We start from the raw sequence: 15,377 nt of genomic DNA, 5'->3' as shown, positions 1-15,377 counted from the left end.
CAAGACTATTGGGTCTAACACCTTCAAGACTATTGCATATTAGTCCTCCTTTTGTGTTCCCGTGCAGAAGTAGTCCTTCCTAAGGTCTCTCCTGGTTGGGCTTTGTGTTTTTCCCATCAGTATCCCTTTTCATATCCTTCTCTACCTTCCCCAGCCCTTATCATGTCTTCAGAAAAGTCAGCGGATGCTGTGAGCTCCAGGCACCTCATGAGCTCTCCATAATTTTTCTTCCCTCTCTCTCCCTTGCCCTCATCTCCAGGTTAATCTTCTCCATTTATCTTGATTATGCTGCCTTGTAATACATGTTTTACTGCTTGCAAGGTCGAGTGGGTGATGTTCATCATTTTAGCTTACTTCCCTAGGAAACAGTGTTGAATGGATGTGGTCCCTGGAGTAATATGCTTCTTCACAGCCCTGTGCATGCATATCTGTGTGTGAGACGGAGAGGGAAAGAGAAATCCCTGATAGCAGCTTCCAAAAGAGAGCCTGTGTGTCACAGCTCAGGGTGAGAGGCAGGACAGTTAAACCGTGCTCTGGCAGCCTGTTGTTCTTTACTGGAGCAGTAAACCTCAAGTGATGCCTTAACAGAACAAGTTGTCTAGGTCTCCATGGTTTTTACCTCTCCCTATCTCCCAGCTGCTCAGAAAACAACTGCAACACAAATCTTAGCTGTCAGTTCAATGAGCTCTGCATAATGTTTGCAGCTTCATGGCTCACAAGCAGGGATGGAAGAAGAAAGGGACTCTTCAGAGCTCTCCCAGCACTATGGATGCACCCTCTCTGTGTTTTGGTACCATGTCCCAGGCAGCCTCTGGGAGCAGGTGGTTGATGTTGTCCATGAATGGAACGCTGGCAGTTGTACCAAGGACTGCTCTGGTTCTATCTGGTTTTGCAGACAGCAGAGAGTCATGTTGTATCATTCCTGGGTGTCTTTGGATGGATAATATCCAGGGAGCATCCAGGATAATGTGGGGGACACCTTCTCCCGGCCATTTTGGAATGAATGTCCTAGAGCCCTCCCAGTCAAACCTGTGCTGATGAAGTGGGTGCTGGTTTGCAGATAAATATCCAGGGCTTCTCCAGAAGGGATCATTCAGGACCCCCAAAGGACTGAGCACCTGAGAGCACTGTCTGTCTAATTCTGTGCCTCTCCAGTCACCTTAACCTGAGATAACCTCAGGCTGCTATTTGGTGTATTGATCCTAGCTGTTCCTTTCCCATTAGCCATGGATGTCTGCCTTGACCCATATGCCAGTAGGCTTGGGGTGAACTATCTCCACTACCAGTCCACTAAGGGACACCATAAAAAAGGCTTATCTGGAGGTCTTTTAGCAAATGGAGCCAGCATGTGTTTCTAGATTGAGGGGGAACTTAAATCCCATCATTAACTTAAAACCCCTGTTTGAGTGACCTTTCTATTTGACAGGCTCAGGTGCAGACGTGGAAATCTGTACATGTCAGCCTTTGAAGTGTGTTGAGGTGAGAAAGATAAATTAGTGAAATTAGGGACTTTCTTGCTTTGTGAAATCCCACATCCCCAAGGAACAGGGTCCTGGAGGTTTTCCTGGTGTGTTGGTTTGCCATTGCAATGGTAGGCTGCCTCTCCTTGGCACTCTTGCAGTGGGTGATGTTTCCAGATGTCATCGGTAGGCTAGGGCAGAAATTCAGGCTGGTGTGGGGGGCTGTTGGACATGACTGCAGACCAGACTGGCTGGATTGCCTGGGGCTATTTTGTTTCCCCACAATGCAGTGCTCTCCTTTTTTATTTCCATCTCTAAAGCTGCCTGTTGTTTCTTTCTTGGTGAGCTCATGTTGCAGCAGAAGTGAAGGAATAATGAAAGTACGTCTCAGTTCATGCCAGCTGCTTCCCTGAAATCAAAGCTGGCAGGAGATCATGCACAGTAGTGTAGCCTCATCTTGAAGTGAGCCCCAAGTGCAGGGGTGGAGATTTCTTTTGTGTTTGGGGCTCCCCTTCTGCTGGGGAATCTGGCCTGCCTCTGAAAACCTGAGTCTTTCACTCCCAAGGCCATCATCCCTTTTTCCTGAGGGTTCACCACCATTTTCCCTTCTGCAGACATAGCCTTGCCCTTAGCCTTTCCCCTTTCCAGGTGGAGAAGAGCATCTACCATGCGAGACTTAGTGGGCTGATATGGGATAGCCATGTGGTTACCATGGCACTTAAAGGTTTTAGGGGAAACAGACGTACAGGTGGTTCCTTTTGAATTCAGGTGACCCTGAAAGTGTTTGGATTCAGGCTGAGCTCTGTGCTCACACTGAGATGCCAGCTTACCTCACTGCCCAGTTCCTCACACAGTGTGGAGGGGAAACAGCACTTGGGCTCTGGGTCCTGCCTGAGGGAGGAAGGTGGAGATAGATCCATATAGGTCAAGGAGAGACCCAAAGGCTGTCAGGCAGGCTCTCTTCCCATCTCTTCCTCGGATCTTGCTTCTCCCTGCCAGGTTTCCAGGGACAGAGTGTGGAGACAGCAGGTGCTGTCTGGGAGCAGTGCATGTCCATGTGGTCTGCAGGACTCAGACAAGGGCAGCAGACAGTCTCAGGCAGTACAGAGCACAACGGGGACTGTGCTGCAGTCTGGGCAGACTTGGGTGTCTGCAAAGGGCTCTCTCTTTTGGCAAGGAGGCATGAGCAGATTTGTGCTGGTGTATTAAATTGCCGTTGTCACTGTGTGTGTTACTGCACTTACCATTCCCCTGCAGCTCAAGGGAGGGGGTGATTCAGCAAAGTCCTGGGGTCTGAGCACTGGGGAGTCTCTCTGGCAGCAGCAGAAGAAAAAAACGGGGCTTTCACATAACACCCCCACCCTCAGAGCACCTTGTCACCCCTTTCACACTCATGCAGCTCCCATCATCCTTGCGTTGTCCCTTGTCCTGATCCTCTGTGACTAATCCCAGATCGGGCGCTCGGGGAGAAGCTGCAATCGCCTCTATAAATCTGTCCTCTTGCTGCTGGGTGTTTGACAGTAATGAACATGGGAGGAGGGATGGGGAGGGATGGCAGGGGATGATAACTGAGCAGACGCCAAGGGTGCTGGGCTCCTTGCTGCTTTTCTGCAAGCCAGTCTACAGCAGATTGATTGACCTGGGAGCCATCAAGCAAACAAGGCAGTCATGCTCTTCATTAGAGCATTAATTAGCTTCCAGAGGCTCTCCAGGGGCCTCTTCTTAAAGTTTGGTTTATTAGGAGCTGTCAAGTTGAAACCATCATGGAGGGGGAGGGTGGAGGCTTGACAAGCTGGCCTTGGAGGAGCTGGAGGTGGCTTCTGCCTGAACCTTACTTTGAGAGTGGGGTGAGCCAGAGCTGTGCTTTCCCTGAAATCCTGCATTCAGGTGGATGCAGAGCACTCTGCTGCTTTCCTGCTGTCCACAGGAAAGCACTGAGAGTGGCTGTGCTGGGCAAGCAGTGGCCAGAGAAACCTAGTGAGTGGAGAGTGAAGGACCCTTCCTCCTTTTCCAAGCCCATCCATGGCAACCACAAAGAGACTATTCAGTGTCATGTACATCCTTCTCTTTGAAGACTCAGGGATGGTTGTGATTGTGCAGGCTGGGGATGCTGGGAGGATGAGGAGGGCACAAGGCAGAGGAGAATTGGAAAAGGTGGCTGTTTTATGGCACACTTAGTGCTGGGAGAGGATGACTGATTTTCAAACAATTAATTACAAAGACATTTGTGGAGTACAGTGAGAAGCTTTCCGTAACAAATGAAACTCAGATATTACTGCTAATGCCTTTATTCCATCTCATCTTAATAATTTCTGTGTGCAAGGAATCCTCTCATGGATGGATGTGAAAGATGCCTTTTCTACCACAGGTGGCCAGTGGGGTACTGACCAACCTCTTGAGTGGAAGCTCCAACAAATGTTTTCAAAGGCCACAAAAAGTGTGCTCTAATCTGATGCTTCTTGCTTCTGGCAGCATCCAGCAGTAAAGTTAAACAAGGAAAGTTAATGAGCTGGAAACTTCCTTACAGAAGTGAAGTCTGGAAACTGAAGTTTGCTGCTTGCTTGATCCCAGAGTGGTTTTGCTCTGTAGAACAGCACTGCTTCCCTGCTTTACAGCTGCCTGCTCCATCTGGCAAATGATTGTACTCCTGCTTGAGTGATGAAGGAGTTCAGGAAGTGCTCAGAAGAGAGGAGGCTGTTCCTCAGCAGCAGAGCAGAGTCTCCTCTTCCCTGTGTGCCCAGGGCCTTGCTCCTTTCCCTTCACTGCCAGTGGGGTAAGACCTTCACTGCTGTTCTGCCTCAGAGCTGCTGCTCCTTCCTTCCAGCACACTGAACACATTCAATGAAGGGGCTCTGTGTTGTGTGCCCCAGAGCTGTCCCCTTGCACAGACCTGCAGTAGTGTCCCTAAAGCGTTGGAGTCCTTTTTCTTCTGCAGATAGCAGAGGTGGGTTTGATTCTCCCGCCTTGCACCCCTGGCAGTCTCCTACTCCTGCCCATTTTCCCTGGGGAGCTCTGTTGTCACACTTGCCAGGTCCTCTGGGACAGATTCCCCACTTAGACTTGCTGTCACCTCCTTGGCACAGCTATTTATCCCAGGCCAGCACCCCAGGGTGCTTTTTCTCTACACTTTGGCATCGCTCCCTGCTCCAAACATCCCCACTGTCCTCGGTGTAAGCAGAAGGGGAGGGAGCTTGTGCTGAATGTGCTGCTATATTGGGAATGATGACCCTGGCCTTGTGGGGTCAGAGCTGTGATTCACCTCTCCCTGCATTTGGTTTTCCTTCTGGGAGTTATGCTACTTGGCTCTGCGGGTTGCCTGTGCAAGCCTTCTGTAAGAGCCAGGTGTGTTGAGCTGATTGCAGTCAGTTATATTCAAGGTTTCTCTTGGAGCTTCAGCCTGGAAAATGCACCCGAGGGAATGACCTGGGAAGTTGAACTTTAAATGTATGAACATCTTGGATGCATTTCACAAGGGTGAAGGGGGTGGGAATGCATCCTTGCACCTAGTGGGACCTTAACCTGACTCAGTCTGCTTTGTGTGTGCCCACTGATCTTAGTGCAGGCAGTCCTTATTTTCAGCCCCTCAACAATGTCAGGAGACCTGGGCTGTATCCAGGTTATGCTGCTCTTTTCAAATTAGCTCCCTCCACGGTTACTTCTTTGGTCCAATTTTTTCACTTCCATTTCAAAGTACTCTCTGCTTTCTCTCTTTGATATCTCCTGAGCGGTTTTCCACTCCTGTTTGCAGCATGAATATACAAACCCATGGTGTCAGCCTGTTTGCAGTCTGTGCACATGCACCTTCTTTGATGTTGTCTTGAGCAGGTTCTCTCCACACATTTTAGCTTCTCATCGATTCCCTGTTTGCTTGCCTTGGACTAAAGTACTCTGCAGTGAGCAGTACTTAGATGGTGTCCAGCTCTAAAGCTTTGCACATCTTCCTGTCCTTGAAGACTTCAAAAGCAGAGTCAGCAGGGTCAGCCCTTGAGGGAGAAGGAGACTGGTGATGAGCAGCTTTCCAGCCAGGTGTTGACCACTGTTCTGTCCTACTCTGTATATGGAGTCCCAGCCCTCTGGTCTCCACGGGGTGATTGGCCTTGGGGCCAGCAGGCTCAGTGCTGCAGCAGCACAGTCTTTCCCTTGCTGCATTCTCAGCCCTCGAGTCAGAGCAGTGCCCAGCCCAGGGGTCCCTCCCTGCATGCCCAAGCATCCCTCTGCATGGAACCTGCACCATTCTTCTGTCTTCTGTACCCTGAGGAAAGTTTCTCCTGCCATGAGAAACTTCATGTTCTGGCATTGGTTGAAGACTGAATTCCTGGGTTCACTGAACCTGAGATCTGCTTCCTTACAGCAAAGTAGTTCCAAACATGCTGAACCTGTGGCTCACAGTCTTTTATTATAACATGCATACATAAAAGTTGTCTCTCAAGGCTATCTTACTTTCTTAAATAGGTGTTTGGGATACTGGTAAAGGAAATTACTGTGGTTTTCCTTGTCCCAGTTAACAGAGAAGGAGAAAGTGGAGATAATGATGGATCAGTAGCCCATCCTGCTGAAATACATCCTCACTCCTTAAGAAGTTCAAGAGCACAATTCCTGAAGAAATGACAGATGGCTTGTTTCGCTTGGTTGTTCCTCCAACAGTAGCTGTACTCACTAGTTATGGAAGCAGCATCATCCATGAGTGTTCAGGGTGCACGTGGAGCTGATCTAGCACTTGGAAGGAGGCAATCCTCATCCCCAATGCATGCTGCTGGCTGCATGGTCCTGTGCCATTCCCTGTGCTAGCACTGACCCTGCTGTGCACCAGCTCGGTTTAGTACACCTGCAGAAAGCTAGCCCAGTGGAAGAGAACAGTTAAAGGCAAGTGGAGGGAGCGAGAGCTTGGATGGATTCAGCTGGGTCCTTCTCAGGGGACTTCTCTTTGCATGGAGAGCAGCAGCTGACACTGGCAGGGCTGGTGCAGGCAATATCCAAAAGATCTCCTCATCCTGCCTGAGGTCTGTCTGGAGAGCTTGCTTTCTGGATGGCAAAAAAATTACATTTCACACCACGCTCAGCAGCTCATCGCTCTCTACCCAGCATTCAGCTTTCCAGCAGGAGCTGCTGAAAATGCCCAAGACAGTGTGTGCGAAACTCAGCCGTGCGCTACAGGGTGCAGTTGTGCTCTGAGCGTGCAACTGCACGAAACTGTCAAGTTTTTTTGTGAGGGAAAAAATTTCTCAGGAAATCCAGCCTCCAGCACGGCATGGGAGTTGGTGTGTGGTGCTGCTGTGTGTGTTACAACTTGCTCTTCGGGTGCATTTAATTACTTTTTTTCCTAATTGACGGAGCGCTCCTTTGTTTGAAATCTTTCTGACGAGGAGTTGATTAAATATCTCCGTATGTTATTTTTTTCTTTCTTTATCCTCAGTGGCTGTAGCTTGGTAGTGAATTTATCTTCCAGTGATCCTATCTCCATATTTTAATTTACAAGTGATCAGTGAGCCGTATATTGTTTTCTGACAGCAGGCACAACTCATGCTGGGAATCTTTTATTCCTCCCTCCCCTCCTCTCTCTCGTGCAGAACTTCTGTGTGCATTTCAGGGTTTTGCAGGAAAGTTTCTGGTTTTAGGTTTGCAGGGCGTTTTGCTTTAGGGTGTGTTTGTTTCTTGGTGTTCTTTACAGAGACATAGTTTCTGTTTCTTGGGGAAAGTCTTGCTTTTTCCAGGCCAGGGGCACATCCCAGCTGGTGGTCTCTGCCTTATCCTTGGCTGGACCTGGGAGGCTGTGAGTTTCCCAGCTTTCTCCATCCTTGCAGCTCCACACACAGCCTTTTCTGTACTTGCTGACAGATGTATGGCTTGTGGGCTTTAAAAAGCCTTTCTGGGTCACACATGCATTCCTCCCCGAGGCCCCACTTGGTTACCTGCTAGTGTGTTAGCTGCTCCACAGGCTCCAGCACGGCACGGCTGGTAATGCCAGGCTGTTCCCTAGTGGAGCAGATGTCCTTGTCACTGCCTGCAGTTTCCACTGCAGCGATGGAATTGACCCTCTCCCCCTGTGTTTGGTGGGTCTGCAGTCTGACTGTGCTGCTTTTGGGGAGGGGCAGGGCATGGGGGTGCTTGTAGGTGCATTGGGATGATGCCATGATCAAACCTCTTGGGGTTGGAGCTGGGGGGATGTGGATGAGCAAGTTGATCTGCCATAGGGTTTGAGGAGAGGTGCCTGTTCTGCTTTGCCACAGCACCCTCTGCCACCATTTTGGGAGCATCAAACTCCACTCCCCAGGCTGCAGGAGTGCAGAGTCCTTCAGTCCCGTGCCTGTGCATGGGGCTGAGTTCTGGGCAGGGTGGTGGTCAGCATGGATGTGCACAGCTACTTTAGTGCCCAGCTGGTCTTGCTGCTGCAGCAGCTGTGAGGCTGGGAAATGTCTGGGGTGCCTGCTGGGTTGTGGACTTTGCAGCAACTTGCTGAACATGTTGAAATGCAGGTCACTTGGTGGTGTACAGAGCCACAGCCTTTGCTCTTTTGTTTGGTCACTTACAAGGGGGCAGCAGCTGAGCCTTCCCTAGGAAAGGGTTAATGCTGTCTTTCCTTCCCATAGAGCTGCTCTCCCAGTAATTCAATCATGTCAGCCTGTTTGCAGGCAATAATTCATTGTTATAGGAACACTACAGTAAAGTGACAAGTTAATAATGGCAGTAATAATGGCAGGCAAAGTCTAATGCTATTTCCCTTTCTGCTGCTCCTGTTGCACCAGCAGCCTCCCATGTTGGCTAATGCAATTTGCAACCTCACTAATCCAGTTTCAGGAGGAATTGTGTTCAGTTAAAAGAGAATAGCCAGAGTTGGGAGCTGTGCTGCCATGTTCCTGCTTTCTCTGGGGAGGTTGCCCCAGTGCTGGAAGCCTTTGTCTTTACTTTGCTGTGATTTCTGTGCCGTGGTTAAGCTTAATGAGCACAGTTCTCCTAGGAGCATCTCATCTTCTTCCCTTCTGCAAATGTCTTTCTTCTGATGCCTTTTCTCCAAAAGGGCTTGCACATCTTTCCCTTTTGAATGTTGGTTTGCTTTCAGCTAACCTAATAAACGTGAGTCACCCAGCTCTCGCCATGCTGAGTCAGAAGGCCGGCGTGTACTTGCTTGACTCTGTTCAGTCATTAAAGCAGGAGACCTTGCAGTATCTGGGGAGGTGGAGGAGGCTCCTCAGCCCTGCTTGGTGGAAGGGAGAAGAGCTGGCAGAGGTCTGAATGTTGGTACATGTCTAAGCCTGTGGCAGTAACCTGCATGCTGCTCTCTTGAATCCCAGGCAAACATCCTCTGGGAGGAATTTAGGCACCAAATGCTTTTCAGGATCTAGTGAGGGAAATGATGAAGCACCTTTTGGTTGTGACCACAGGCTAGGGGATGGCTGAGGGCCCTTCAGGGTTGTGCACTAAGCGTGCTGGGCAGAGATGGGTTCCTTGCAGCAAGGGACAGCTGGGGCTGTGCTCCTGGAAAGGAGTCTCTCCTAAGCAGCCTCCTAAACCCACTGTTTGATGTTAAACCAGGGCTGGGTGCAGGTTGGGTTGGCCTCGTTTCTGCTCCCCCTGCACACACACCTCAGCACAGTGAAATCTCGGTGGAGGCTTTTAAAAGTAGGACATTCCCCCAGAAAACTTTTTGCAGCACTTCATCAGTTCTCTCCAAGCAAGAGTGTTCTCTGGAGAAGCTCTCCCCAGAGAGCAGCAGCCTCCAAAGTGGGACACCGCCTCCCCACGGTGGTGACAGGGCTTTCTGGAAACTCTCTGGGGTGGTGGTGGCCATCCTTCTGCCCACCCTTCTGTGCCACAGCTGCTGGCTCATGCAGAGCTGGCTCCTTCCCCAGCGGATGCCCCCCTCCTCCTTTGCTGCAGGGCAACATTCTGGGGTTTTGTATGGGGCTGTTTTGGGGGAACAGTAGCTTCAGCTGCAATTAAACATTGCCATTCCCAGGACTTGGTAATAGTGGCTCCCAGGTGGGAAGTAAACTCCTGCTGTTGTGTTTTCTTGCTGCCTACAAGGCAAAATGATGTAAGGTGTCTGAGACAGAGCATCTTCTTATCACAGCATTTTTAGGTACAGGTTGCAAGGTGCTTTGCTAAAGGTAAGTGTTGTAACCCCAGCTTGATTATTAGGAAACAGAGGGGAGGGAGCCAAGAGGAAGCAAGTCAGCAGAAAAGCTGTGAATCACATCACTGTCTCTTGTCCTTCTCCTCTGACTGCTTTCCCTTCCCCCAAATATTTGTGTAACTGTGCTTACCACATGCTCACCCTGAGGAGACTGATTACCTCCTTGATGGTGTGTAGAAAACCCCTGCTATATATCAGCTTGTGGAGGACCTAGCTGTGTTGTAGCCTGCTGTGGTTGTAAGGTGTGTTTGCCAGAGGTGCAAGGTTCCAGAAGCTGCCACAGGTGTCCTGAGATAAGGTGTGTCCCTGAAAGTGAGCAGGGACATTTTCCTCAGCCTGGAGTTAGTGCAGAGTGATGTGATGCTAGAGGATGTTGGTGAGGTGTCTAGTGTATTTATGAGCTTCTTGTGGACACTGAACATCTTTGCCAGCCTCTCCACACCAGTAAGTACATAATATCCATTCCCCATGTCCCGGTCAGGCTCTGGCTTGAGCTGCCACCCTCTGAACTTCCTGGAGCTCCTCCAGCAGTTGAATTAGGATGCCCTCAAGGAGCTGTCTCCTGTCCTGGTGCTGCCTGCAGGGTTCCTGCCCAAGCACCACTGTGGGTTCAGCACCTAGGCTCCTGTCACAGGTTGTGTGACTTCACAGGGGCTGGGAGACCAGGCTGCCTAAAAAAAAAAAAGAAGGTTCTAACCATGACTTGTTGCCAGTGTAAATTGAAAGCCTTAATAGTGTCTGTAGGGCCAATTACAGTACATTAAAGTACGATACCCTCTTTACTGGCACTCTCCAGGGAGCCAGGAGACATTGTGGCAACAGGATTATGGTTTGCAGATGATATGCACGATAACTTCACCTAGACACAGGCACCTGTTCCTCTCACTGAGCAGATGTTCAGGAGGCTGTAAAGAGAACATCAGCCTCTTGACAGCACAGCACAAAATGCAGTGTAACTGTGCCTGTTCACAGCGCTGCACCCACCACCTCAGCTGGCTGACAGAGGGCTGGAGCAGCCCTGCCCTGCCTCACCGAAACCCCAGCCCCCGGGGCACACCGGATCACCTCAGCAGTTGGCTCTCTGCCCAAATCTTCAAGCCAGGAAAGGGAGTTTCCCCCTTGTCAGTAGGGTGAGGTTTATCTGGCTCAGTGCCTGGGGTGTCAGACTTCTTGCAACCTCACTCGTTCACCAGCAGCTACAACCATTTCCATGTCATGGCAGCATCTTTAAACATGACCTCACAAGCTGCACGTGGCATAGAGAGACTCAGTTTGCACTGGAGTAGTCTTACCACTAGAATGGGAGGAGATGGATGGACTCCCTGGCATTGTATTGTACCATTCCCATCACCCTGGACCACCAACTTCAATATTATCTATTTTGCCCTTTTAAAATAATTTTTCCCAAATGCAAAGTGAGCTTTTGGGATTCATTTGCGTATCTGTGAATGGTGGCTGATGGTCATCCCCATGGGAGAGCAGAAGTGTGAGTTACACCACAAAGCTTCCCATGTCTTAACCACGATCTCTCCCCTGCATGGACAAGCAAACCAGCCATCAGCCTGAGGGTGAAGCTGCTCCAAGGCAACCTGTGTGCCACAGTGTTCCAAGCCTAGCAGTTACCAGCCTGTGGTCCGTAAAAGCCATGAATTATTCCTACAGGATCTGCAAAAGGTAATGAAAAAGAGATGGGTGTGTGTGTACTATGCAGGAGCCAGCACCAGGACGTGGAAGTGTTTGGCATTCACAGATGGGAAAAGACTGAGAGTGTCCTCTCTAATTCTGCAGGAGGGAAACAAAACCTGCACTTGCATCTTCTGTGGCGTGCCTCCCTTAGGAAAATAATTCATGTTTGATGAAAAGTGCATTGGCAGGGATGTCATTACATATCACTGATACCTCTAATCTAGAGGAGACTTTGTGCACGGTGTTATGAACCTTTGCAAGAGTGCAGTCTGGCAAAAGGAAGACCTGTAATTCCCTGCCAGGGCTTGCTGCTCCAGCTGGTAGCAGCTGTAGAAGTGCTCATCTCATCAATATCTTGAGGACTCAGTGCAAATGTGGGCACATTCCTCACTGCTGGCTGCAGTGGCTGCCAAGGATGGCTAGGAGGGCTGGGTGTGTGTGTGGAATTCAAGATCTTATTTCTGCCAGAATTAATAGGATTGCTTCCCCATCACTCTCAAAATGAAGACTTCTTCTCAAAGGTCGAATGGAAGCAGGGAAAGCTGCAAAGAGGCTAAGAGTCCTTGGAAGACCTCAGGGGTCCCTGCTGTTTGTACACCATGACAATTGCTGTGATTATGGTCTGGAAACAAACCCTCATTGCTTCAGTGGAATGCATCTGTCATGTACAAGGTGCAGGTCTGTTGCCCCAAACACTAAGCTTAAAATTACTTGATGCCAGTCCTCCTCATTTTCATCTCCCAGAGGTGCCACGATGTGGGAAGAGCACTGAGAGGGGTGCTTGCCTCTCAGCAGCTTTTGCCTGTGTGTACCCTGGCTTTGTGTGTGTGTTGATACTGAGCAACCCACCACACGCAGCATGTGTATATACTGCATTTTAATAGATATAGGGCTACTGAGTTAACATACACAGTTGCCATAGGAACAGAGGTTTCCGTAGTAACGGTTGCAGAAAATAATCCAGTACCAATTAAAAATAAACTGTTTGGAAAGCGGGCTGGGAGAGAAAGGAAACTGCTGAGAATCACCTTCTCCTTTATTGGTTCATCTCCCAGGGACTTGGAAGATTGATTAAAGCTCGAAATAACCGTTCTTAACCAATGGTGAGCCAAAAAGGTGGGATGAGTGTGGGTGTGGTGGCTAAGGCTGCTGTCCTGAAGTGAAACAAAGGGTTGTGTGAAAGAGTGTGTCTGGTGTATGGCAGAAATACAGCAGGGTGATGCTGAGTCTTTCTGTGAGGTTGAAGTCCCTAGGGAGGAAAAACAAGGACAATTTCCCTCCTTTCTTTCCTCTGGTGTCTGCATGCCTTACCACAGCCACAAAGTCTTTATTAGCATACTGATTAAAGCCACGGGCAATCCAGGCTCCAGGGGAATGTCTGATGTGATACCAGGATGCCTATCTCAGATGTGATAGCGCAGAAAGCGCCGCTGTGGTGGGAGTTCCTCCCATTTGAAGTTGTTTGTGCCCATCCTCTCCCTGGGCACCGTCACTCATCACTTGTGCCGACAGGCATCCGAGACCCTGGTGCCCAAGGGAAGCTGCCAGCAAAGCACGATGCAAAGCAAGGAGGCTGTGCCTCGGTGAGAGAGAGAACACGACATTGCTTCCTCGCAAACACAGGATGCGTGGGATGTGTTTCCAGGGTGTGGATGGGCTCAGGTCCCCTGGCAGCCTTCAGTTGTTCATGCCTGTGGTGCCACACTTTGGTCGTGCCACTTGTGGCCGCATGCTCATTAGGTTTTATTTAAGAGGTTTGCAGCTTGTCAGCAGAGTCCCTTCACCTGGCAGCAAGACAGCATTCCCCCTTTCAGAGGGGTGCTGCTGTGTGAGGAGAGGTGAAGGAGGGGAGGACCGTGGTGGCAGAGCTGCTGGGAGGAATGGTGTGTCCAGCTGGGTGGGAGCTGTCCCTTTCCCCTGTCTAGCCGGTGAGGCTCCAGGGCACACCAAGCACAAGTGTCACCGGAGGGTGCTTCATGTCCTCCCCTGCCCTGCCCATGGGAATGCCCTGGATCAGGGCTCAGGTGACAAGCACAGCCTGAGCACGAGCTGCAGCGGAGGCTCTGTCTTGTGATTCTGCTGGGAGAGAGGAATTAGGAATCTGTGTGTCTCTCCTTACAGGAACTGACAATTCTGCTGTATCATCCTCAACACTGTGTGACTGTTTAGCTACAGCGTGGGAACTGCAGTTGTGCTTGGGAAACCAAGGAAGGTGATGTTCCTGTGGCTTGTCCCAGGCTCTGCAGTTTGTGGTGGACTTGGAGCCAAATCTGGCTGTGGGAGCAGAGCTTACGCCCTGCTGATCACTTCCAGTCTGGTGCTCTTTCTCCTTTTTCAGTTATGCCTGCATTTGCTCCCCTAACTATTGTGTGTCTGTGGGTTACACCTCACTGAGATGGCTGGCATGTGACAGCAGTAGGGTCTCATTTATTTCACTTTCTCAGAAGTGGTTTTCTCAGGAACTGGTCAACAGCTCATTACCTTGAGGTGCAAGTAGCATGATTTCACCATGAGAAAAACCACTGAGTTTGGGTGTAGTCTTCTTGCTAAGTCTGGTGCCTTAGACAACCACTGTGAATTAAGAGAGTCTTTTAAAGGTCAGAATGTGAAAAAGCAGCCTTTCTTGCTGAGGGATACAGTGGGGGGATCCAGGAGTAGATAGGGGTTGAAAGAAGAGAGATTTGGTAGAACATCTCAATGTCTTAAAGGCAAGTGGGACCCAGGCAAGATGGGACTCTCTGGTCCACCCTAAGTCAGGTGAGTTTCTTTTCCATGTTAATGACCTCCCTCTCTTCATCCTCCTCCATTGCCCCCTCACAGTGACCAAGCTGCAGGTGAGCAAGTCGAAGAGGAGCATCACTCTGGTGGAGAACCGGCCCATCCCGCTGAACTGCTCGGTGAAATCGCAGACCAGCCCCGACTCGCACTTTGCCGTGCTGTGGTACGTGCACAAGGCCTCGGACGCCGACGGGAAGCTCATCCTGAAGACCACGCACAGCTCGGCCTTCGAGTACGGCACCTACGCGGAGGAGGAGGGGCTGCGCGGCCGGCTGCAGTTCGAGCGCTCCGCCTCGGGCGGGCTCTTCAGCCTCACCGTGCAGCGGGCCGAGGTGCGGGACAGCGGCAGCTACTACTGCCACGTGGAGGAGTGGCTGCTCAGCCCCAACCACGCCTGGTACAAGCTGGCAGAGGAGGTGTCAGGGCGGACCGAGGTCACCGTCAAGCAGCCAGGTGGGGTGCTCTTGGTGTTGGCTCCTGTGAGATTGCCATCCCTTCTTGCATCCTCTTGCTTGCACATCCCTGCGTGGAAAGAGGGTTTAGCGTTCTTTGATGTGACCCTTGTCCCTTTAGGCTGAGCTTGTGTGCATTTCAGTGTCCCCACATGAAGGTTATCCATCCCCCATAGGGCCACTGCATCCAGCCAGGTTTCATTATGAGCATCATGTAGTAAGAGTGTCAACTAGTGACCTACTGAGAGAGAACCCCTGTGTGCCTGCCTGGGAAAGCATTTCTGTGTCTTGCACACAGTTTAATTTTACTCTGTGCCTGTATCCTGGCAGGCACAGGGAGTCTTGTCTCTTTTCCCTGCACGCTGTGCACATGAGATGGGAATAACAAGTTTAATGAGGTGGGGAGCTGGCTGCCAGGAAAGGAGAAATCTGCTCTGTGGGTGGTTTCCGTGGCAGCGGATGACACCAATAAAGGTGAGCTGGTGGGGGAGCTAAATATGGCCCCCCCCATCCAAGCTGGGATAAAGGACAAAGGGAAAACACAGGAAGGCAATGTCCAGAGCATTGGTGTTTCATGAGGAAGCCTGCCTTCTGCTTCAGCAGCCTGTTTCTGGAAGATAAAATCCCTCAGGATAAGCACAGTTGGATATCAGGGCTGGACTGGGGTGCTTAGTGCATTTTCTCCATCTGGATTTGGCTGGATAGACACAAGCTCTGTGGATGAGGGTGCAAGAGGGATATTGGATATGATCCCCAGTGCAGCTTTTCCTTTGTCACACATGCAGGAAGTTCAGCAGGGCATGGCTTGCTGCCAGTGCCAGCTCCTCGTTCCTGTCTGCAAAATCCCGAGATGGCTGAGGGGTGCTCAGG

General features: G+C 50.5%; 1 protein-coding gene across 8 annotated transcripts in view; it reads left to right on the top strand.

Annotated features, from left to right (window-relative positions):
- Positions 1–15,377, top strand: part of IGSF3 (immunoglobulin superfamily member 3) — a 171,064-nt gene that overhangs the window by 146,881 nt on the left and 8,806 nt on the right. For all 8 annotated transcript variants that reach the window (XM_085076058.1, XM_085076068.1, XM_085076076.1 and 5 more), the window contains one exon: positions 14,098–14,508. In XM_085076058.1, the coding sequence (XP_084932184.1) occupies positions 14,098–14,508 (411 nt within the window). The remainder of the gene's footprint in view (positions 1–14,097; positions 14,509–15,377) is intronic.

The sequence above is a fragment of the Lichenostomus cassidix genome, chromosome 1, assembly GCF_008360975.1.
Source record: "Lichenostomus cassidix isolate B80296 chromosome 1, HeHo_3.0, whole genome shotgun sequence".
Lineage (NCBI taxonomy): Eukaryota > Metazoa > Chordata > Aves > Passeriformes > Meliphagidae > Lichenostomus > Lichenostomus cassidix.
This window is presented reverse-complemented; position numbering and strand designations above follow the sequence as displayed.